The sequence below is a fragment of the Trichoplusia ni genome, chromosome 2 (genome assembly GCF_003590095.1).
Source record: "Trichoplusia ni isolate ovarian cell line Hi5 chromosome 2, tn1, whole genome shotgun sequence".
Lineage (NCBI taxonomy): Eukaryota > Metazoa > Arthropoda > Insecta > Lepidoptera > Noctuidae > Trichoplusia > Trichoplusia ni.
This window is the reverse complement of record NC_039479.1, coordinates 13,460,248-13,485,225: the sequence shown is the minus strand read 5'-3', so window position 1 is coordinate 13,485,225 and position 24,978 is coordinate 13,460,248. Positions and strand designations below refer to the sequence as shown.

Here is a 24,978-nt window from a genome sequence, read left to right as displayed (position 1 = left end):
TAATTCGAGTTCCTGTGTATAATGTGGCTTGAATGGCAGCGGGCCCCGGCAGTGTTCCCGGTGCGGCCGGGTATCGGGCGAGTGCGGCGTGAGATTGATCCCGCGCGAGGGTGCATCCCCCGCCCCCGGCTGGCGGCGGCGGCCAGCGGCAATCGCGCGCCAACCTCTGCCGCGGCCGCCCGACGCGCTCCAGCCCGCACGTGCTTACTACTACAACGTTATCGTGTATCGGTGTGAGTGACTGCCCGTTGAATTATTCCGTGTCAATACGCCTCCGCCTCCGCCGGTGCGATGCGTGTCTAGCATACGTATCGCGCGATTGGCTGTCGTGTGTAAATGAATATGTTTGGTCTTGGGCATCATTGTTGTTCCCGAGGGATCGGCGGCGATTGATATCGCTCACGGATGTGGTATTAATATTAATTTTAAACGTGCCTTATCGTTATCATTTTATTCTGTAAGCCCGGACCCGATGTTCGGCGCAAGATTCTGTAGCGTTCTTATTAGAATCCATTCAATGTATTGTGTACGTTTTGTATTGTTATGAATTTGGTCAGTAGCGCGCGTAACAAGCTTACAGAGGGGTCCGAGAATAATTGATATTAATATTTATAATCCGGTATGAGAAACGATTTTGTTTGAATCGCTGTTGTTGTACATCGCTGACGTAAAATAAGAGCAAAGAAATATAACCTGAGATACATATTCATTACTTGCGCGCCATATAAAGCGTTCAGATTTGATTGATAGTCAGCACTTAGGGCCGATCCGTGGTCTTATAAGTCATGGAAAAGAAGCCGAATGCGAATTCATACAACTAAGTAGGCACGCTGAGTAAGTTGACACACACAATTGTATTTAACGGCATGTGTATGTGTGCGTGAGCTGTTATTAGTGGCACAGGAAGCGGTGTCGATTTTAGGGAAGGTTAGACTAGGAACGGTTCACAGGTCATTGTTCTTTTTACGTCGAACCGGCCTTTTTTGTAGCGCGACAAGATAAATTGCTATTGTTTGTGTGCGGGCCTTTTTTACAGTTAAGACATTAAGATATTTTTTAGCTTTTAATAGATAGATAGTAAACACAAATTTCTTCGGGAACAACAACAATGCCCATGACTTAAAACTTTGTTTTTAATTCAAAGCTTAACGTTTAAAAATGGGTTAACCGCGAATTAAGAAAGTTAAAAAAGTGTAAAGATGTTTTCGACTTAACGAACGATTTTTTCGTGAGAGATGATGGAATAGTGCCACAAAAATGGATGACAGTTCGCCTGATCTGTCGCTAAAGTTGCGACGGGGGTCCAGCGACTCTCGGGAGTCGTTTTACATGGACTTCGCGCAAGGTATCGACTCGGACATCGAAGAGGTGACGACGATAGAGCGGGTCATCCCCGAGCATCCGGGCGGCAGGACGGAGGGCGATGCCGACACTCTCGCGACGCCGTCTGGCCTCGACGAAAACAAGGAGCTGGGGCAATGGTGCGTTTGTTTTTATGTCTTTGATACAACTGTTATAGACTTGGATGTAAGGGGAAAATGTGCTATGTGTATAGCTATATCTACCTCCCTACTAACAGCAACATTACCTACATGAAGGGTAATCAAAGAAGTAGCGTAGAATTTGGGATGTTTCGCTTTGTATTGTAGGAGTTAGACAACTTTTCTACTCCTGCATTCCCTGCCTATATGTGAGTGTCACAGAAATAATAAATAATGAATCATTAGATTAATAAATGCAACTACACTCATTGTAAACTATAAAAACACAATAAAGAAAAATGTATAATGAAGAGCGCTATTATCGCCAACAAACTGCTTTGCAGTTTGGCGATTTTTTATGTAATTTCCTATTTTCTATTTTTTAATAAATAAATATAATAATAATAATAAAAAAAAAGATGATTTGAATCTAAGTAAAAAGCACAAAATGAACGATGGAACTTGTAACAAGGGTTGAGCTTGGTTAAAAAAGGGTTTATTTAATTTTCAATTCATTTTCTAATCGGATTATAAATTAGCTATAGATATCTACTTCAATACGCTTAATTACGTAAAACCGCATATTTATGTTCCTATGTGTAGAAAACTTTCAAAAGTTTAAAAGCTCTATCTTACGCCCCGCCGTTAACGAAATAAGGACACGCATGAATCATGATAGCACTTTCGTGTGGTAATTTATGCAGATACCTAATTAGTTAACACGTACGTAAAGTACCTACAAAAATACCAAAATTTCTGCCATATTCGTTCAAATCCAACACAAATTAATGATAACACTTTTCATGCTTATCTACTTTTCACCAAGTCAAATTTATTTTTCACAAGTTTAAGCTAATATAAATTATTACCGTTTTATAACAAAATATCACGAATCTTATCATTGTTATGATCAAAGTTTTCATATTCATTTCACAAGTGGGTGTAATTAATAAGGAGTCCAAGTAGGTGCTTTCCAGTACTTAATTCAAATGCCTCGGCTATTTACTAAGGCTGAAATACGGAGACTGCTCGTAGTTTGTGGTTGTACTATAAGTTTGTTAAACAAAGCAGTGCTGGGAAACCCGAGACGGTTTGTCTCTGGGCACCGGTATACCCGTCGTGTCAGACGTCTAGCCTACGTAATGCCGCCTAGTTTACTCTTGGACACTATATCTAATTGCTGTTAGAACTAGACCGCTTAATCAGAGTCTGGGTATAGCTATATCTTGTGTAAACAAGGATAGTAGAAAGCGGTTAATTGATATTGTATTTGCTGGAAGTTAGTATTTCCTTCGAAAGTGAGCAGTTTTATATGCTCTGTAAATATTGAAGATAATTTACATATAGGTACCATATTTGAAACAAACATTTAAGTGTAAAAGGAGAAAAATGTAAGGGATTTTACCTACTTAATTCATTAAAAATGTAACATTATCGCTGCGGTAAAAACAATTAGGACTCAACCAAACATTATTAGCAGAGCTGGGAGCGTCAGCATCACAAACTATTTAATCCGTCAACCGAATTTGTGTGGTGTGATTTTAAAATGTTTGTTTTGCGTTCGCTACATTTGGTGTTCATACATTTTTAACCGGCCGGTCACACGTTAAACATTGGGGAGTGTCAACTATGCTCTATTTATTCAAATTGCGCGAGGGTTACTGATATGTGTCGGCAAAGGGGGTACAGAATACCTAAACACTTAGTTTGATTCATGAGTATAACAGGAAAATCTTCCTATTTTCTAGAGATCCTTACGAATACCAAACAGTCGAGTATGTTCCCCAACAATTCAGATTTCAATAAACAGGTATTGCCGACTGCAAAAAAAGTGTTAAAAGTTTATTTTAATAGAGATAAACCGTAAATAGTTCGCATTCAATTAATTAATGCCGACATGCCTGATTTTGCTGTGCTAACTGCTAACGCACAACGTAGGTAATTATACGTGAAATTAAAATTATGCTCCCATTACGAAAGTACTCAAGTAAATTTAATAATAGGTATATCCCTGCATTATATTTTCATTTCAATTGCTTTTGTGTAAATTAACTGTTATAATGAGCTGCTATTTGTTATTTTACGTACGAGTAAACACGAATGCAGTTTACTAGAGTGCGGTAGATCTTTAAAGTCGTGTTTTAAACTGGCTGATAGCATCTTCTTTAAGTAACTGACAAAGAAAAAGATAGAGTATGTTCTCCTTTACCTAACAAAGAACGGTCACCCAAACGTTAAAAAACAACCAAATGACAATCAACACTCATCAAGATACCAAGTTGTTTTTGTTTGGATCATAATTTTATGTAATTTTTTTACAAACTTTCGTTAAAACCTCTTTTATGCCGATACGTATAACATCATTCAGTAGGTTAGTACCTACCAAAAAATAAGTCGCAAAACGACGAGGGTTTCGCGGGATCTACGCAGCGGGCAAAATGAAGCGGGACCCCATATGTATGTCACGGCACCCGTCAGACGGGTTGTGTTGTTCCAATGGGCTTTCTCCGCACTCCCGGGGTCAGATAACGACCACATGTCGTGTGGCAACACCCGAATGACTTACCGATACCAACTATCTTGCGAGTGTTTCTTAAATGTCTTGAGGCTTAAAAATATATGTTTTATTTGGTTTGTCTTAAAGTTGATTATGATTTTTTTAAGTAGTACCTTTTGCCCGGTGTTTCTTATACCCGAAACATTTTACGCACATTATAAAGCCTATGTGGTTACCAAGGGGACACCTATTTAATTTTCCCATAAGTTCCAGCTGTTTATGTCTAGAATTGACAGATTGACAGTTACGCAAACTCGCGGCTTCAAATAGATAGGAGCTACCTACATACTACATGTCATTGTGTCTGACAATGACGCTACAATGACGTACTTAAACAGAGAATGACAAATTAAAAAAAATATGAGTGAGTATAAAAAGGCTGGAGTACTGTTTTATGCGTCAATGAAAAATATGTTCCAAAAATATCTTGCATGAGGTTAGCTTCTAAAATATTAACATTTATATTCTTTCCATGTCGCAACGGCCATACATGGTAGTAATTTATAGAAGGAAGTTCTGTTTGTTTATCCGATTAATATGCAAACTTTGACAATGTATCTTGTATTGGTATGGGGCTTAAATTCATAGCGGTATTACTAAACTGTAACTGCAATAAATTAGATTGTCGTATAGAGAGTTTCGACTTACAAGCATTTAGAGAATTATCTGAACTTCTGAATAAGAAGAAACTGTTAGTGTAACCACTTACCTATGGTTAAAAAAAAAACAATTATAAAATATTTGATTAATTTGTTCTTTAACCTCGTTACTACGATTTCCGATAAGTCTAAAAGTAGCTTATGTCAATAAAGTTTATTTACGTAAGTTGCTCATAGTTTATTTCACTAAAATAGAAAGAAATAATTTCAGAATATTTAACCTATTGTTACACTAGTCTAGATCAGTTATTTGAAATTTTCGCCTGTTGAATTATGTCGTCAAACCGGAACACTTCAAATGGGGTGCCTTATCATTTGGGTCATCTCGGGGCAAGCGATCAGCCTCAAGTTATGATCATTTCGCACCACAAAGATCGACGGTCTCTTTGTCATACTGCCAATATTTCGCGAACGCAAATACCTAATTGGTAGGTATGTTAATGGAACAAATTAGAACAATTTCGACGGTAAACATTTTTAATGTTCATTTGTCGTTTGGTAACAGGGATGATAAGAAGCAGTCACACAACTAGGTGAGAACACATCATCAGCCTATCGCAGTCCACTGCTGGACATAGGCCTCTCCAAGTGCACGCCACTGAGATCGATTTTCGGCTTCTCGCATCCAGCTCCTGCCAGCCGTCTTGCGCAAGTCATCACTCCACCGTGCCTGAGGACGTCCTACACTACGTTTGCCGAGGCGTGGTCTCCACTCTAGAACTCGTTTACCCCAACGGTTATCGGTTCTTCGGCTAATATGGCCAGCCCACTGCCACTTCAGCTTGCTGATGCGGTGGGCTATGTCGATGACTTTGGTTCTCTGACGGATTACCTCATTTCTGATGCGATCCCTCAGAGAAATGCCGAGCATAGCCCTTCCATAGCCCGCTGAGCGACTTTAAACTTGTGAACCAGCCGTACCGACAGTGTCCACGTTTCGGCTCCGTAAGTCATGACAGGTAGGACGCACTGATTGAAGACTTTTGTCTTTAGGCACTGTGGGATCGACGATGTTAGGACTCGACGTAACTTCCCAAATGCAGCCCAACCCAACTGAATTCTTCTATTCACCTCGTCCTCAAAGTTGTTTCTACCTAACTGCAATGTCTGCCCGAGGTATACATATTTCTGAACAACTTCGAGAACGGCGCCGTGTATCGCAATCGGTTCCGGTAGAACATGTTCATTGAACATGACCTTGGTTTTGTCCAAGTTCATCCGTAGGCCGATGCGTAGAGAAGATTCAGCCAGGCCGTTCAGCATCTGTTGTAGGTCCTGCAGCGTTTCCGCCATGATGACGACATCGTCAGCAAATCGCAAGTGAGAGATGTGTTCGCCATTGATGTTGATGCCGCGTCCTTTCCAGTTCAGCGTCTTGAACATATCCTCCATTGCATTAGTGAACAATTTCGGGGAAATAACATCCCCTTGTCTCACTCCTCGATGCAACGGTATGGGCCTTGTTTGCTGATTCTGTACTTGGACGGACATTGTAGCGGCTTCGTAAAGACATCTCATCACTTGGATGTATCGCCAATCTACTTGACAACGCTGCAGGGACTCCAGAACAGACCAGATTTCCACCGAGTCAAAGGCCTTCTCATAGTCCACAAATGCTAGACACAGGGGCTGATTATACTCTTCGGTCTTCTGTATAATCTGCCGCACTGTGTGGATGTGGTCTATGGTGCCGTATCCGCTCCGAAACCCGGCCTGTTCCGGCGGTTGGAATTCGTCGAGTCTTCGCGCAAGTCGGTTCGTGATCACTCTTGAGAACAGCTTATAAACGTGGCTTAGGAGGGAAATGGGTCGATAGTTCTTCAGCTGGGTTTTGTCTCCCTTTTTGAAGAACAGGACGACAACACTCCTACTCCACGCCTCTGGAGTTCTCCCTTCAAACAGGACGGCATTAAAAAGCTTTTGGAGCTCCCCTAGTAAGGGGTTTCCTCCTGCTTTTAATAGCTCTGTTGTAATGCCATCCTCGCCAGGGGCTTTTCCATTTTTGAGCTGTCTCAGAGCGATCTCGATTTCGCCACTGCTGACTTCTGGCAGGTCTTCGGTGAAATGGCGTGTTAATGTGGCTCTGGTGAGGCAGGTGAGGTGAGAACGAAAAACCCTAACCCTAAGTGACGAGCCAAGTTTAAACCCTTCGCTGTGATTTTAGACTTCCCTACAGACTTACCCTTTCACACAACAGCAATACCATGGGGAAATTAAACCCTCTTCGTGTCGAAGAAAACGAACTAAAAAGAATTCAATGAGTGCAAATATTTCGGCAAGTCATTGACCTATCTTTTAGATCGGCAGAATAAGTATGAAGATGTCCAATATAACTGTAATAAAGTTAAACGGCAGGAGGCGGCGCCATCACCATCTAAGGCATCAAATTACCGTCGTAACGGGAATGTGTTGTGTGTGACAACTGACAATATAATATAGGTACTTGCTTCGTTATATCAGGGCATAGTAATTGCTTAATCCTCAAAGTGTTTACCGATAGGTATGAAAGAGCTGAATTGGAAAGCGCAAAGTTACCTAGGGTTTAAGCTATTTTACACAATTCCAAGGAAAAGTTCCGTGTTAAAAAAATGGTAAACTAAGATGCCTGGTTTTGGAAGAAGCCTTTGTTCAGGGCGGATGATAAAAGGGCTTGGATGATGATGATTACATTGCCGTGCCCTACAGGGTCCATAGTGTACTATACTTATATTATGTAACACCTGTTTAACATATGGAGTGCAATAAAAATATTGAATATTGATTATAATTGATGATGATAAAGGTGCGTATGCTGCTGAGCATGAGATAGGTACTAACTAACAAATCCTTTTTGTACCCTGAATCAAAAGACTCCAATAAATGCGATAACTTCACAGCTATTTCGAAAGCATCTGTGTCCATTCCTAATTTGGCACGGAAAGATAATAAAATCACTGCATTAGTGCATTCAACTAACGTTAAATTTGACAACCATGGTCGCCACCCATTCTCTCCGGCTACGTCCACAGAATTACGAGGATTTTAGTACTTTTAACACTTCCATCCGAGCTTGCCGTTCAGAACCGTAATAAAGATACAATACTCAAAATAGACCACCGCCGTTGGAATTAAAAAGCGTGAATTCCGTCCCTTTAATGACTTTTTTAACGTCGCCCGAACAGAATAATTTCGTCGTTTGCTTCCAATCATTCGAGATGGGTTTATTACCGTGTCGTTTCATTTTATTTCCGAACTCGAGGGAATCTTTAAATTGGCACTCATATGTACCTCATATGAGTGCCAATTTAAAGATTCCCTCTTTTAGTAAAGGGATGGGTTTATACAATAGATCGTGTATGGAATATTACCTCTTTGTAGTCTATTCATGTGGCGGTCGTTCTAGACTGCTGCTCAAAGCTTTGTGTTCCTTGCCTTTAGTCTTAGAAGCTCATAAATAAAATATATGTGTAGTTGGTTTTATTCTTGTTTTAAGATATTATTATTTTGATATTAGTTTATGCATCGACATGGAGCTTCGCGTTACTAGTTCCTTTTGCTCTTCTTGTGAAAGTTTAAGTTTCTCAAAAGGATGTTCTCTTGTTATGAATATTAAAAGTTTGTTTTCATAATGGACGGGAAAAGAATATCGGATAATAGAGCGTAATGGATAACAATACACATACTTAATTATCGAAATAAGAATAGATAAAGGATTTTTCTCCTATAATATTTTAACCACAGTTGAATACCTTTAACATGATTAAAATATTGATCAATTAATGTTATTCATCAGGCGCGGTGATTTAAGTACGCATAGCCCCTATAAATCAAGCCCCTGAGGTTTAAGGCACGTATGAAGGGCGCATGTCTGTTAAGCTTATGTGACACTGCAGAACGTGCTTTGAATGCCCTTTACAATGTCCTTCTAAAGGCACGAAGGGACGTAGTTACTAACATTTTTGGGTTATAATAACCCTACATTAGTACCCTACTTTGTTCGACCTGACTCTTCATAAGCAGATATTACTTCAACTATAAGGAGAATGTTAAAATTTTGTATTTATTCAGAAGGTAGAGCAATATTATTTCTAAACATCCAGTATTGAACGCTGCAATACCTGACGGTTTTTGACATATTGACACCGAGTTCGAAACCCAAGGTGTAGTTACCAAGTGTGACTGGATCTGTTTGTATATTTTTTGTATGTCACTGCTAAATGTAAAATTATTCATAAACGCGCAAAATGGTAAACGTTCTGTATTTTGGAGGTATTTCTAATTTCGTATCATTAATCCTCTTGCTATTAGAACAACGTTTCGTGACTCCTAAATTATTTTATGGCATACTATTGGTATGTAGCCGTAGGACTGCTGTACCGGAGGTTGCAGGATCGAAGCCAACGTGCGAAAAAAATGTTTCATGTGTCATGAGAAGATCATTTGTGTAATTATATATAAAAAAATGTAAATGTAGCATGTATGTAAAAATATGTTACATACTTAATTTTTAAATTTAAATCAGGAATTAAACTTAAGACGAATTAATAGTTCATTATGTACAGGTACCAACCACAACAAAGCATATTCCTGTCAGGAAATATGTCCATAACATAATAGTTGCACCACATCGGTGGCACGATCCATTCTCAGTCAGTCGGGCAGAGGCAAGCTCACCACAAAACCACTACACAGGCCACTGTTAACCCGTCACTCGTCTGATCTACATTGACTTTATGCCAACATTCTCCCTTTTGGCGTGTTAAATTATTTCGTTATATGGTATGGAGCTTGATAATTTAAATTTCATATTGACTAGCCGTTAGTGGATGGTTTAGTATTTCGTTTCACAAAACGTCAACACCACATTTCGGGTAAATTTCGAAATAGCACAAATGTAATTTTGATCGGAAAACTTGTAAAAAATAGAGTCAAATGAAGAAGTCATTAGAAACTATGTCTTCCTCAGTTATGGCGCTTCTTCGAGCAGAGAGAACTTTAAGCTCATCTCGTAAAATAATAGTCCAAAGTTTAAATTTCATTCTGTTTAGTTACTATAAGCCGGATCAGACTTAGCATTTGATAGGAGATATGCTAATGTTTATAAAGAAAGGGCGAAGAGGCCATTGTTCTAAGTTCTAAACCACCCATTTTACAAACTAGTTCGAAACAACGGCCCATACCGTCCTGCGGTTGTATCCTCAACTAATAGTCGTACCTTCGTTTATACTTAGCTAGTTCCTCCCTGCGGCTTCGCCCGCATGAAACTTGTGGTCCTTACTGTCGCTTTATGGTAATTAAGTTTATATGCAAAACGTTCTGTGGCATTTGGTGTATAAAGTTTAAACTGTGTTTTTTTGGATGTTACTATGGTTATTCGACAGATACTTTTTCTATTTTCATGCTATATAGTATTTGGAGGCTATGCTTATTCATGGTATCTAAGAAGAATGTTTACCCTTATATTTCCATAGTGATTCTATTTTTTTTGTCGATTTTCCTTATAAGAACAATTATTAGTAAACATTTTCGTTTCAAGTTTGTGTTACAGGAACAGATGTAAAGACTTCTTGAAATAGACACGTTATGATTCCGATAACTTAGTCGGTTCTAGGAAAGAGCACATCACACAAAGCGAGAATAGACTCGTGATGAATGGGTACCTCGAAATGTATTAACAAATCCTAGACGTTATTTTCTAACCTTTCAACAATGTACGAAAACTATATTTTTTTGGGAAGAAGTTGTCAATAAAATTATTTTTTGTATTTTACAAACTAGATTTTTGCCAGCTCTAAGTAAAAATGCAGTCTTGACATTGTTCGAAAACAGTTTGAAAACACTAAGGTAAGTTCCTCCAAAGGATGACCAGATGAACGACCAAAGTGTCCAGAAAAGACGAAAAGCAATTCCAAGTGTCTAAACACAAAAACTTTATTATTCTTGTTCAAGAATCCAAACGCACAAGCACAATACAACTTCTTTGTACTCTGTGCTCTACATATCTGTAATTCACTGCCATTTTGGTCAGGACTGTAACGTATTTTTTTTTCATTTTGTTACCAGTCAAAGGGCCGTGACATATGGATAGGTAGGCAGGCAATATGCCTTTGTTTTGTCCCGTGCCGCATACGGGACATAAAATACACTATTTTGTTCGAAAGCAGTTCTAGTTGATAACACAGTCTATTGTCAAGAGCTAAAAGGCTCAAAAGGAGTAAGAATGAGGTCTGTGGAACGTAACGTACGAAGGTATTCACAAACAGGATCTTTGTGATCATTGAATTGGATGGAAACGAGTTTGAATGCGGGTGGCTGGCATAATGTGTTTGCAAATTGATGTGTGGTTAGATAGATGTGAGCTCTTTGTTTCTAGTGAAATGGAATGTAAATTTTTGGGACATTAAGTAATGAACTCCTTTGATCGCATCGCATTACAGTCTTGAATCTACTTAACCTACAAAGTTCCTAGTATTTAAAACATTAATCAGTAAATGCTCTTCAATATTATTATTCCCAGTCACGTTCATAAAAATAATAGTGTTAACGCTCGCGTGTTTCAGTTTAGTCCCGATATTCAGCTAGCGGAGTAAATAATTCTAGCATGTACATGTCGCTGCAAGTGAGATTTATTCTATTCGGAGCCCGAATAATTCACGATGTAAAAGCCTAACTGAGGCCCATTAAAAAAAAATAGCTGTGATTTTTGCTGTGTGAAAAGTGCCTAGTACCTATTTTGAATTTTCCCTCGTCTTTTGTCAATGGCATTCAAGTACAATTGGTGAGACATAAATCGAACGTTCTGTGACATATTTCCCGGCAATGTTCTCTGCCAAACAACGTTGAGCATTGTATTTGTCAAGCTATAGCCCGTTACAAAGCGCGGGGCACATGTATCGGTACAGTATCAGTTACCGTGCAACACTTGAGTTACATGTAGGGTGACCAAGTTGTGTCGGATATTTTCAGGACATGCGCTTTAAAGCTTATTTGCTTTGAAGTTTAGTAGGATTTTGAATTTAATATAATTTGATTCCGCTCGCGTTTTGAGGTGGGGTCCGAGTGTTCCGGACCGCCACAGAATTTTAGTATTCGGTAACAATTTGACATAAAATTAATTTAATTTAATTGTTTGTTTTATACGTCGCGAGAAATAGAAAAAAGAGTCAGATTGATCTGAATCTATCTTCCAGAAAAGACACTGCATTATTCACTCATTTAAAAAAAAAACTAAATTTATGAATTTAAAAGAGGCGATAACTGGTTAGCCATTTCCAAAAATTCCACGCCAGATAGCATAAAACATTACATGCATCTTATTAGCAGATCTTATAGATACATGTTTAACTTTAAAATTCGGGGATTTTTGGTATGGACAAACTGAAAACCGCGGAAGTTAACAACTTAGTTTCAACTGCGAAGTGGCCTTTTTATTCTACTCATGATTTAACTCCTGCGTCAGTCTTCTGTTCGGTATCGTCCTTTCAAGCACCGTACACCTGGTGACCCTACGTAGGTGCGGGCGACGTGCGACTAATTTCACAGCGCTCCGCGTCGATGAGTGCGCTCTAAATCACTTCGTTACAGCTGCCGTATGATGAGCTAACACACTGTTTAATTAGAGGTAACGTTTCATGCTTTACACGAGTATGTAGATGCGTGGATATTGAATTTGATTGGGTAATAAAATGAGTAATTGTTTGTGTGAGGGGTGTTTGATTGGTTGCGTTGACATATTTTTTGTGGCATTAAGTTTTGCGGAAAAACAGCTTTTTTCAGTCATGCAAAGGCGTTTTAAACCTTGTAAAGCTCTTTTGAGTTGTAAAATATTTTTTTAAATAATTTTAAAAACCAAGTGCATATTTTTCGCATTAAATTCCAAATGCTTTCACATTATTTTATTGCAGTTGAATGCCAATTGCAATCCAATAAAGGTATACTCCATGATTACACCATAAATTTCTCTATAAAGCATTAATAAACTTATTTACCAATATAATTACACTAATTAACATCTGCATCATCAGACATTCCACACGTATTCACGTATCACCGACTAAATTGAAACGCGTACAGGGGCTTATGCCAGTCAGTACGAGAACAGGTTAATTTCCATGACGAGCTAATTCCATATTGTTTACACAAATAATTGGTGTTGTGAACTTTCCAACAATTTCAGCGCAAAATTTCGTATTGTCGTGGAAGCTTGCAAATTGTTCTTGTATTTTCTTTGTTCGAATTTCCCCTGTTTACGCGACACGCTAGGAAAGGGGAGGGGAGAGAGGGGTGGTTAGACGTTAAAAGAAAGAAGCTCGGGATTGCAGGTGTTTTATTGCGGTCCGGCGCTTGTTATGTGAAACCCTACAGTTTTCCCTCTTGCACGTTTTTTCCCGGTACGTTAACTTACGTTTATTTGCTGATTTAGGAGCAAAATGCAGTATTCATTTAAAGCAATTAGGAAACGTATGTTTCTATATGTCAATAATTCGATATTTGGATCTTGGCATTCAGAACAAAATATACTTACTTACGACTATAGTTTATAAGTTTGTGAAGGTAGACTTATAAAAAGTTGAGCGATTTTGGAAAATATCTTGTCTTTTACTCTAATCAAACTTAATTCAGATCCTGCGAGTCATTGGGTAATCCCAAAACAAGTAAATTAAAGTCAGAAACTTTCTTGGCTCCATAATCAGACCACGATAACACATTTCCCAGTCCGCATTCCGCCCTAATTGTTCACAGCACAAACTAAGCTTTATTAAAAACAGCTGAACCATAATTTACAGCGGCATAAATATTTAGCAGCTATTTGCCTTCCTCACTTGGCGTCGACTGCTCAAATTGCAGAAATAGTTGCCGCCGCGGTATTAGCATAAAATGAGCTTTTATGAACATGCTAGGCCAGCAGACGGTGCTCGGAGCTAGCAGGCAGACTTGCCCGCCGCAGATTGCCGCTATATATTATAAATGCGCTTAACATTCCCAAAGTTCAGATGTGTTGACTATAATGAATACGGGCTTGGAGAAAGTGTTATTAATGTGTTGTTTCATAGTTGTTTCTATTGCCTTTGAATAACTGTCAACCAAACAACTTACAAACATTATCTAAATAGTTCATTATCCTTTTTAGCGTTGAGAAAATCTTTAACTTCTCATAAACCATGTCCATTCAGGCGTTCGTAAAGTTTGTGTTTTTAAAATGAATTATTTTGAATCAATTTAAGTTGTATAATATATGCACTTTGTTGCATATGCATACACATAGCTCATAAATTCGTCATGTTTATGCAGACTTAGAAGTGAGATTATGACTACTAACTTAAGCAACTTGTAAGAATTGCATGTTCGTGACAAATTCAAGCGCGGCGAAAAAATGATATTAATTATATCTTTGACCTGGAACAAAACTTTTGTTTCTGTGAGTACGGTCACCAGTCCCTCGAGTGACTTTTACGATTGTTGCCGTGATAAAGTGACTTTTTCGCCAGTTTTTTTATTCCCCGGTCAGTGGGTAAGCAAGTAACGAGAACAACATAACATACAATACTTTAAGACTGTTTTCGATAGGTTTCCGATAAATGTTTCTCCTGTGGAAATGTTTAGTGCGACTGAAGTTTTTTGAGAATGTTTAGCTTTGATTCTTTTTTGTTCATGATTTAGATGTTATAGGTATGTGATGAAAATTATGAATGTTTTTCGATCGTCAGATTGACTCAATTGTGTGAATACTAGTGTATAATGTCAATTCTTTTCTTCTACATGCGAAGCCAGGGATGTGCTGTTTTTGTCGTGCCGGTTGGATTTTAGTAACTCAATTTTGAAGCTCTTCTCGATAACCTAGGCTGAAAATTTTAGACTAGCTTATCGATTTAAATAAAACTTTAGATAAAATTTGAATGGAGTGACATTTAAAAATATAGGTATTTAAGTTTTTTTTTAATCTATTAATTTTTATTGGGCATTTATTTTACTACATAAAAACAAATTGAGGCCTAATCTAGTTTCTGATAGATTTGGTACAAAGTTCGGCTACATCTTTCACCGAGTCATTAGTAACAAAGCATCTCCTCTACTTCGCATCAAGTTTCTTCAAACTGGCTTCCAACTATTAATCTTAGCGTAACTTTTCCTTATGACAGTGCAAAGAAAACAACCTCAGACCCACATATTAATCTCAATTATAAGTTCTCTGATAGAAAGAGCGCAGGTATTAGGGAGGAGTAAAACTTTATAACTGACTGCGAAAAGTAATTTCGGTAATCCCTCCTGTGTTTTCTTTTACGATGTGAGTTGTTTAAGTAGGTACCTAAAGTGCTTCACGAAATATGTGATGAACAGCTTCAAAACGATCCTTTTTTTTACATATGATTCGTCGAAAGAATGCGTGAGAGTATATCCTATGCACAAGAAATAAACTGAGCTCAGTTTCCAGTATGTTAAAGTAAACGTGACCTTTCCAAAGACTCTACAATAAAATCGCGCGAAAACTTTCTTATTCAGTCTTAAAAGGTTGGGATTTTTGTTCCGCAGAGATTTTCCTTGAACACGGGCTAACGGTACCAGGCGCACATTTTTTATAGGATGTAAACAAATTAGGGTCGGTCCTGCGAGCCTCCGATAAGTGGAATATATTGCCTGCAATCTAGTAAGGAATTGCTCTTTAATTTCTTTTGTTATACCGTTGTATTAAGATTTTCTTACCGTATTTTATTTTGCAAAAAAAGTATTTACAGTTTAGGTATATGAAGTGGGATGTGACAATCAGTTTCCTTTTTTACACAGGTTCTTTTCAAAGAAGAAATACCGTCACATATTCTTTTAAAAAGAAAATATGTACAAGAACTGAAAATGTTTCAGTACTTAAAGCTTATATCTGTAGAAAAGGACCAAACAAAATGAGAATTGAATTGCAGAAATAGCGTCACATTGGTAGTAAGATTTCTCTTATTTATTTAACTGTAAATCCCTTCGAACAAGCTCGCTGAGCCAGGCTTAGGGGCCGGCGGTGTGCGTCAACAGCTGCTACATCACTCGCAGATATTCCTTATTGCACGTTTTATCGGACAATAATAAAATCGGTTTTATGTAACCGATGCCTTATATTTGCGTTTGCATGTAGTTTGCGTAATATCTTACGTCGTTAAGGTATCATTTGGGGGTGCAGTCCCTCTTACCTCGAGGTCTTTTCCGTTCTTTATACAGTTTATTAAATTTGGACAAAAAATATGACTCAAAGTAAATCAGAATAAAACCTCGTTTTCTGTTTCACATGTTAATAGTGAATGTTTTTTAAAACAAACTTAACCCAGTTTTAAGGGAAAAACCCTTATCTTCTGTCAAACAGATCAAGTAAATGGAAAACTCACTCAAATTAAAATTCTGGTTTGATCTTCACATAGCTTAACATAAAACGAGGTTCTGCGCTTACTGATGAGCTCTTAAAGCAAGACTGTTGAAGTTGTATAAGTGGGATGGCACTATACGGTAATGCTCTCTCTCGCTCCTACAATGACACCAGTCTTGCTTGAGGAGTCTAGAGTACAAGCCCTGGTCGTAGTTTGCACGCAGCTGCCGTCGTGATTATTCAAATGTTGGCTCTCGTTTGCGAGATGCCGCGGATAAATAGATATAAAACCAAATGTAGGCCTCAACTGGCTTATTTATCTGTGGATATACTGAATATTTACTTGAAGGGCTTGTGTTTCTCTTACTCTCAAAGCTCAGGAAAAATATTTGATAATGTAGGGTACAATTCAGTAAGAGAACAGGTAAAACAATTTTGACTACTTATCAAGCTAGATTTTGCTATACAAAATTCTAATTCTAAGGGTCGACTGCTTAAATTTAAATAGTCGTTACTTAAAAGCAGTTTAATCCATCATGACGTCATCAAAAAATATTACAACCAATAATAATTAAGACGTCAGATTAAACGAAGTCGATAAGATAGCGCTAATTCAAACATATTTATCTTAACAAGCATCAAATCTATTTAAAAGTAATTTGTCTGAATCATCCTCCATGACTCGGGCTCTGCATTGACAAGTAATGTGGATTCAATAACGATTAAATTTCTATTACAAGAACAGGCTTACTGTCGACTGATAAGTGAATGGAAACTCGATGTCAATGCACAAGATTTACATAAAAAGCTGGAAGACTCGCTGGTTTAAGGTAACTTGAAGTATTTTCTTAGAGTTTCTTATTTGTTCCGTTGGCGTGTCAGGTGGAAACGAAAATGTCGAGAACAAAGACTTGCATGGCAGCGGTTTGAAATTGATTCAAAACAGTGACTCCCAAAATGTACCCCAATTATGCCGAAATTATTTTTTTTTCCCAGATCCCAGAATCTTAGTGACTGCTACGTGAAAGGTAAAATCGATTAAACAAATATTTATTTATAGACGACTGAAACTCTTTTACAAATTAAACATCGATAAAACGGCAAACTTTTTGCTACAAGTACAACTGTTTGCTTCGAAGCTCACAAAACCCTCGCCGAAATGAAAAATTGTTTCCACATGGCAACAGACCGTGGTACGAGTAAAAATTTGAATACTGTTGACTCATCCCTGATGAATCAATTCTGGGATAATGACGTCACACTATTTTTAAACTAGGAAGCGTTACACCGGACGAGGTTCCGCTCCATTACTGTCGATAGCTATCTTTTTATTATACTTAGAATTTATTTATATCCTCATTTTATGTTCTACATTTTAGTGCTGTTCCCAAATTTCTTTGAGTATTTGTGTCGTAAATATAGTTTGACAGTTCCGTTAACGATATTTGTTTTTGGGGATAATTGTCTTAGGATCGGATTTCTCACGTTCCGATTTTGTTAGTTTATTTTCAGCCAAAAAATGAGGAAAGAGGGGTCATTGAAAGATAGATTTGAGTATCTTTAACCAATCCAAAAATATGTTAGCTTGTTTTTGACATGAGTAAAAAAACTCCTTTAACTCCGAAACAGTGTAATTACACTTACTGAAAGAAGTATACTGAAGTTTTTATACACATAACCGTTGAAACGAACTTGATGAAACTTCAGCTTGCAAACAACAAATATCTCACGTTCACAATTTATTTTTTTGCACCTCCCCGGTCCCGCCTTCGTAATATTTTACTCAACAGGCTATCAGGAATCATAAATCAAACATTGTAGCTGCGTTAAGTTAGGGAGTCGTCTATTTATACCGCGTGACTAGGCGAAACTGTCCCTTGTATGGTAATACTGACTTGCTTAGAGATTCAGATGCGTTAGTGATTACCGCCTGACTCTTTGGAAGATTGAATGATTTTGGCTTTTTGCTTATTGAACATGAAAACCATAAGAGTGTTATTGAAGTCGTCATAAAACTTCTTGGTACATTTTTTTGGTATTTAAAGGATCGATGTCACTGTTTTACATCTCTTTATTACAAGTTTTTTCTAGCTACGCAAATTGCAATTTCATTTGTGCTATATGCAATGAAAGGTTTTCTTTTTGTTTAAGATACAAACAAGATTGTTTGTTCTTTTATTTCACTTTTTCCTTTGACTTCTATATACATAAATGATTGGCGTACTATAATATTGTATTCGAAATGAAATATTGTATATAGTCAATAGACGCAATTTAGACGCAAAAACAGAAACAAAGAGAGATGTATCGGAAACATAATAAATATAGTAAAATTGATATATTTGCATGATTCAGTTTATTCTGTTCGATATTATTTTCGTATATCAAATATTGACTCATCCTTGTAATGGTTTGAAGGGAAAGAAATGTATGAATACATAAAGGCTTATTTAATGTGCGTTAGATGTTCAATGATGCGAGTTATGACCATGTTTTATATTTAATCGTTTTCGTTGACATAGCTACTTAAACATACATTTTATATTATAATATGTAAGAAGACTTAAAATATTTAAATAAATACGTTTTAAGAACGGAGTATACTTTTTATAGTTTGGGTAGAATATTAAAGATATTCTTCACAGGAAAATCATATCACTCACTTTAAATATAAACTAATGAGCTAACAAGTTAGTATAATGGAACCAAATGACAGCTATTTTACGGTAAACAAAATAAAAAAAAAACAACATAATCTGTTTATCCAGTGCGATGTTCAGAGGTGAAAAATATTAAAAAAAAATAGACCAATTGAGAACCTCTTCCTTTTAAAGTCGGTTGATAGAATGTATATAGTGGTGAAGTGTCTATTCCTAAAAAGATTTAATGGTCACCTTCCGGCTGAATCATAGTTTAGGTATATTTAAAACACATTATTACTTAGTCGTCTGTTTAGTTTGGGCAACATGGCCGCATGGGCATGCAAACTTTTTTTCAATAAGTTAAGACTATTATTCGGGATTTAATTATCTTATCTTAAAGACGGTTTTCAAGGCTTGCATCACATTGCCCGCATCTGTCTCGGACTTGCGACTTTTTTCTAAATCTTTTAAACAAAAGAAGTTCAAAAAGTTTTGGTAAAGGCCGTGCCCGCATGCGGCTTCCTTGGACAGCAGATGTTTTAACCTGACTTTTTATTGTCCATTACTTTGATAAATGGTGCTAATTGATTGATTTGGTTGGGGATAGTTTGGGATAGCATGCAAGCCAATAACTTTTTTCGCACACTGAACTACATAGTGTTTAATTTTAAGACGAGGAATACGAAAGTGTTTTGGAAAGTTAGATAAAATGTAACTTTCTGGGTTCTGTAAAAGGTAATAAATTTGAGGTAATGGTACCAGTTATGATTGTAGGTAAAAGAAAGACGCCACTCTACATAGGCTTAACTTGAGAGTTGGTGGAAGCTATGTGATGTCCAATGTTTAAAAACCCATAAAAGCACTTTACGAGTATATTTTTGGAGCAAATATCCAATAGCTCAATGTTATATCTTTATAGAGGCAGATATAACTGGCATGTTCTCATATAATTCACCTTATCGTCTTATCCACGGGATCGCAATGTTCGGGACAACATTAAGCCGAGTTGTGACCGTAATAAAATGTTTCTTTAGGTCAGTTTATTTTACGTTTTCAACCGTTGGATACTGTTCTTATATCCAAGGGTTTATGGTCAAGGGTTTTATGATAATAACTAAGATCACCAATAACATCTACAGATGTTGTTATGTTTTATATTTTAGTCTTAGGATAACTTTTACCGTTTCTTTCTTTTGCCCATTTATCAAAGATCCAAGTGTTTCATGTATTTCTCTAGATCATATTTTGAACTTTTGTCTCGGGACCCCGGCGTTGTTAGCTCGCGTTTAAGGATTCTGGTTGGGTCCAAAACTATTCGGGCAATCACGGTTAATTCGCGCGAGTAAACCGTTATTGAGTTTATTAAGTCTTAATTGTAAAATGAGTCAAAATGATGAATGAATTTCCAAACATATTTGGTATTATGTATTTTCTTAAGCAGTCCGAGTGACAGATTTTTCGATTCTAATAACTTTTACAAAGTTTAAAAATGCGCATAATTCCTGAAAATGTAATCGTGCTGGTTATTTAACTGTGATAAAATTAATTTTGGAAAAAAATAAAAACCGACTTCAAGACTACACTAACAATATATACAATTGAACTAAAACGTATAAAATAATATTTTAATTACAAGCCAAAGAACACTAAAGGAAAATCAACGAAATTATTGATACTTATGCATACTTTTTAAAATCAGTTATTTTTGAGGTCGGTGCCAAATGCGGGCAGACGCTTGAGGGCAGAAGACGCTGATGGTTGTGTTTTATGTTTGTATGTATTAGTTTATGTTTCTTTTTTGTGTTATTAATAGATAAATTATTTTATTGTCTTCTTTTCAATTATCGGTTTTTTTTTCAATTATTTATGTAATTTCTTTTTGTGTCATTAATATATTGTTTTTGTTTTGGCTGGCACCGACTCCAAAAGTAACTGATTTTAAAATGTAAATAGTATGCATAAGTATCAATAATTTCGTTGATTTTCCTTTAGTGTTCTTTGGCTTGTAATTAAAATATTATTTTATACTTTTTAGTTCAATTGTATATATTGTTAGTGTAGTCTTGAAGTCGGTTTTTATTTTTTTCCAAAATTAATTTTATTTTTCACTTTTTAGTGGAAAGTTAGTGATTTTTAGTATGGGTAGGCCTACTAAACGCGCTACCCAAATGAGTTCTTTACCCCCGTGAAACTGCCCAGAATTCCCAGTGATATTTGTTCGAAAGCCTCCACCCAGTCTGTTACCATTTGAGAGTGATGTTACATATGGAGGCCATTTTGAATAACCGAATAACTCATCAGAACAAACATCTAATTATGTTTATTTTAGTTTCATTATTGCGTTTTTTGTAAAACTTTGTATGTAAGTGACCTTGAACATTATTTTTTTCGAAATAGTTTTTATAACCTTTGTAGTGAGTACAGGCGTGATAATATGTTGTGTGATGGCGTAAACAATGCTTAGATATGCTATAGCAACAATTGCGGTTAATCTGCTGTTATTTATTGAAGAGTTCCCCCGATTTCTACAAGATCCCATCATCAGATATTGAAATGGTGATAATGGGACCACACGGGAAGCACAAGCTTTCAAATAAAAAAAGAATCATGAAAATCGGTTCACCCAATCGCAAGTTACGAGGTAACAAACATAAAAAAAAAAAAAATACAGTCGAATTGAGAACCTCCTCCTTTTTTTGAAGTCGGTTAAAAATATAAATTAATTAATCTTGAGGCTGTCTTATCTTTACGACCCAGAAGCCAAGTACTTCGTTATTTTGTTTTTTAAAACTCAAGTTACGTTGAGTTTCGTGAGTAAAGGCCAAAATTTCAGTCACGTAGTAATATCATTTACATCTAAAGCTTTTTCTAGAAATTTGTGTTTTTGGAATTTTTACAAGAACGCTGATATTATTCCTTTTGATCGTTTTAAGCAAGGCCTTTAAGTCGCATTATTTTGTTATACGGTCTTGATTGATTCCAAGAACAATTGGAAAAATGGGATTACTCGGATAAATGTTCTACGCGTGGATCAAGAGTATTATAAAGCAAATGGATATTTTGCGTTTCATTAAAAGGACCAAATTAAACTTCGACGGTATACAATTAAAAGTTCAACTCATTACAACTTCTCTGATTTCTCGTCAAAACAACATATAAAAAGTTGATTGGTAAAGATGAATAGATTACGTCAGATTAAAAGAAAAAAAGAACATTTTCCTAAAATGAACTTGTCTGCTTTGTGATATCTTATAAGACTATCGGGAGAAATCGATCCAATATACACATAATTATGTATATTATACATTCATTGTCATTCTGTATAATTTATACAACGGGGTGGTTAGTCCCAGTGCATTGTTCTCAGTGCTATTAGCTTGGGTATCGTGTTTATGCTAATACCACCTCAGGAAAGATGACAATCTACGATCGCCAATTTAACCAGTCGACGCAGACACTACGGTACCTATTATCTAAGCACTGTAGAGAATTCTGGAGACTCTGCAGGTACTATTGGGTAGACGGTATCCATAAGCCACATAGCTTTTTACTATATGTAGGTACAGGGTATGTAAGCATGGGAAGTGGTATATTGGCTTCTGTGGTTCGACTAGGAGAGGACTGTGGCTAATGTTCAATAGCAGACAGATGATAGTGAAACCTGTTTGCATTTGGGGATATGTTTTGGTAGTAAAGGAGGTATGTTAGATGTGCGTAGAAGAATTATCGGACAGAGCAGCTCAAGTAGATTTCTTTGTCTGGTTTTTTCTGGCTCGAGGTTGATGCGGGTGCTTATGATGAAATACAAAGAGTGTGGCTAAGTAATTTAACTGTTATTTTTTATATCAATCAAAATTCACAGCTTTCTAAAAATTGATTTGCCTGTATAATGATAAAGTTGTGACCACTAAAGAATTGAGAGAAACAATACGAGAATCTGAAAAAATATATTTTCAGGCCTTTTTTTCTTCATCCCTATTTCCCAAAGTTGGTTTGGATAATATATTAGTAAAATTGAAGCAACACTCTTTTGAGTGAACAAACCGCAGCGATCGATGTACGATGGCGCCCTCTCGCGGTTTTATGTACCGGAAACCAAGTCCCCCACGACATAGCTACATTGTTCACCACTTGACAAAGTTTACAGAAGTTCTATACGATGTTATTGTTATTTTAATTTGTAGCTAATGACTGGTGAATGTGGAGGCGTAAAATAGGGATAAGAATATCTCATTTCAGCCACTCATCAAATGTTTAATGTGAACAACCGCTACTTAACCTCGATTCTTCTTTGATTTTTGTTACGTTTTAGAGGCAATAAATTTGAACTGCCTAGCTATCAGTTAGTTACTAATTGTACTTTCAAAGTTTAAATTTTTCTCAAGTCTTGAAAATATTGTTCACAAAATGAAATCTCGTCTTTATATTCCCAGTTCATTAAAAAACGGCTCCTTATATTAAAAGTGTGCCGGGCTCATGTTACCATATAACGTGTTCCTTAGTAAGCCCGCTAAGTCTTCTGTGTTCGACTGTCCTGCGGTTTACTACCGGAATACCTACAGATATAGTCAATGTTCTATTGTTGGAACATTGTCTATTTAACTTGAACGAAAGTAGACTTTTATGCCTAATAACCTGGTTTTATGTGTCTTTTGTTTATTTGTATTACGAAAACTTGTGAACGGTCCATGATAATTGAGTTTTTTTGTTAGAAATATTCGTTGAATGTGAACACCAAGTTTTTTGGTGTTAGTTTTTTTTAACGAACTGATAGGACAAGGCAAATTAAGATTTAAAAATAAATACGCGTCGACTTGTAAAACTCCTTCGTCTTTTAGTCGGTGAAAAATTCGATGATTTCGAAATGTGTTTAAACAACAGGAAAACAAATAGGTATAATTCACTTCTAAATGCAATTACATCGAAATTTATTTTACCTTTGATTTCATTTGACAATTACCAAAAACATTTTCCTCGAGTCAGTTGATTTAAACGCCTTCCAGTAATCCAATTCGATTGCGTGGAGAGCTTGAAATCGAATTTCGCATTGTCAACAGCATTTCCTTTCTTCCCGACATAGCTAAAAGGCGACGGATTGAGGACACCATAAATAAATTACTTTGAGGATTTTTCCATTCTGTCTCCTCCATTTTGAGCTTTGATATTGTTGACATATTTCATTAACTCTCCACCTACAGTTTTACCTAGAACGCTTCATTTATTCCAGAATATTGTGAAGGCACGCGAGTAAGTCCAAAAATAGAATTTTCCAATTTTACGACTTCGACAAATTGGTTTCGAACCCCCTTTTAGAGATGGCGCGGCAGATAAGGTGTCACATTGAGCTCCCCACCTTTGTAATGATTGGGTCAATGTTGTCTCGCTTCCTTATCTCCGCTTTCCACGTGACCGGTGGAGATCGATTTACTCTGCACTTCACCCCGACACTACACGGCTTCGGTCCTAATAGTGTCTCATAAAGCTCGAGCGGTCGCGGCGACGCGCGACGCGGTCTTTATTTCCCCCGATAGGACCAGACTCGAAGGACCGGCTTACACTTTCCTACCACACACACATGACATTCAAATTGGGTGTGTTAAATTTACATATAAATAGTTTGGTTTAACGAAGCGTTAAATTGATACCACAAATTCTTAAATAAATTTAAAAAAGCTCCTACATTCGACCCGCATAAGGTTCAGCTTATTTACTAGTCATCATATTTTAGAGATTTAGGCAATTTCGTCGGTATGAAAAGAAGTAATAAATTAAATCTCATACCCACCTGCGCGATTCATCTAGACAAAGGAATGTAATTAAGAGCACGGGGCCTCATAAGCGTTTAAAGATGCCATTAATGCCTTTGATACTAAATTCCTTCCTTTAATAAAATTAAATTAATTCTGAAATGTTTCTCGGTATTGGAGCTCATACCGTGTATGGTAGCAATATCCCTTTAAATATCTGAAGAATTGAATTCGTCCTTTTAGTATTATTAAGTGAAATTTGTTAAACATCTGGTCCTTCAGTTCATCTGAACAATGTATTGATTTTAATATATTATGCATGTATTAGAAACGGGAGCTCATGTGAAGGAATTTGAAGCGAACGATGGAAGACGTGATTTCATGTTCACTGACTTGAAATGTGCGCCTATACCTCGGCATATTTGTTCAAATACTTCCCTTTCCATTTTAAACATGTCTTGAGATATAGCTACAGGTACCTACATTATTTAAGGAAGTACGTAGGTACTAGGTATTGGTATTTCGGTTATCCTATAGTATAATATTCCACAAGGCCATCTAGTCTCAAA

The 24,978-nt window shown here is 36.8% G+C and overlaps 1 protein-coding gene across 2 annotated transcripts in view; it reads left to right on the top strand.

Moving 5' to 3' along the window:
- The first annotated feature begins 23 nt into the window (after positions 1–23).
- The window catches only part of LOC113507898 (proton channel OtopLc), a 71,847-nt gene continuing 46,892 nt past the window's right edge, over positions 24–24,978 (top strand). The window contains exons 1-2 of one of the 2 annotated variants that reach the window (XM_026890845.1): positions 24–233; positions 1,145–1,481. In XM_026890845.1, the coding sequence (XP_026746646.1) occupies positions 1,258–1,481 (224 nt within the window). In that variant the 5' untranslated portion in view covers positions 24–233; positions 1,145–1,257. Of the gene's footprint in view, positions 411–1,144; positions 1,482–24,978 lie in introns of both variants that reach the window. The other variant, XM_026890836.1, reaches the window with a different exon arrangement.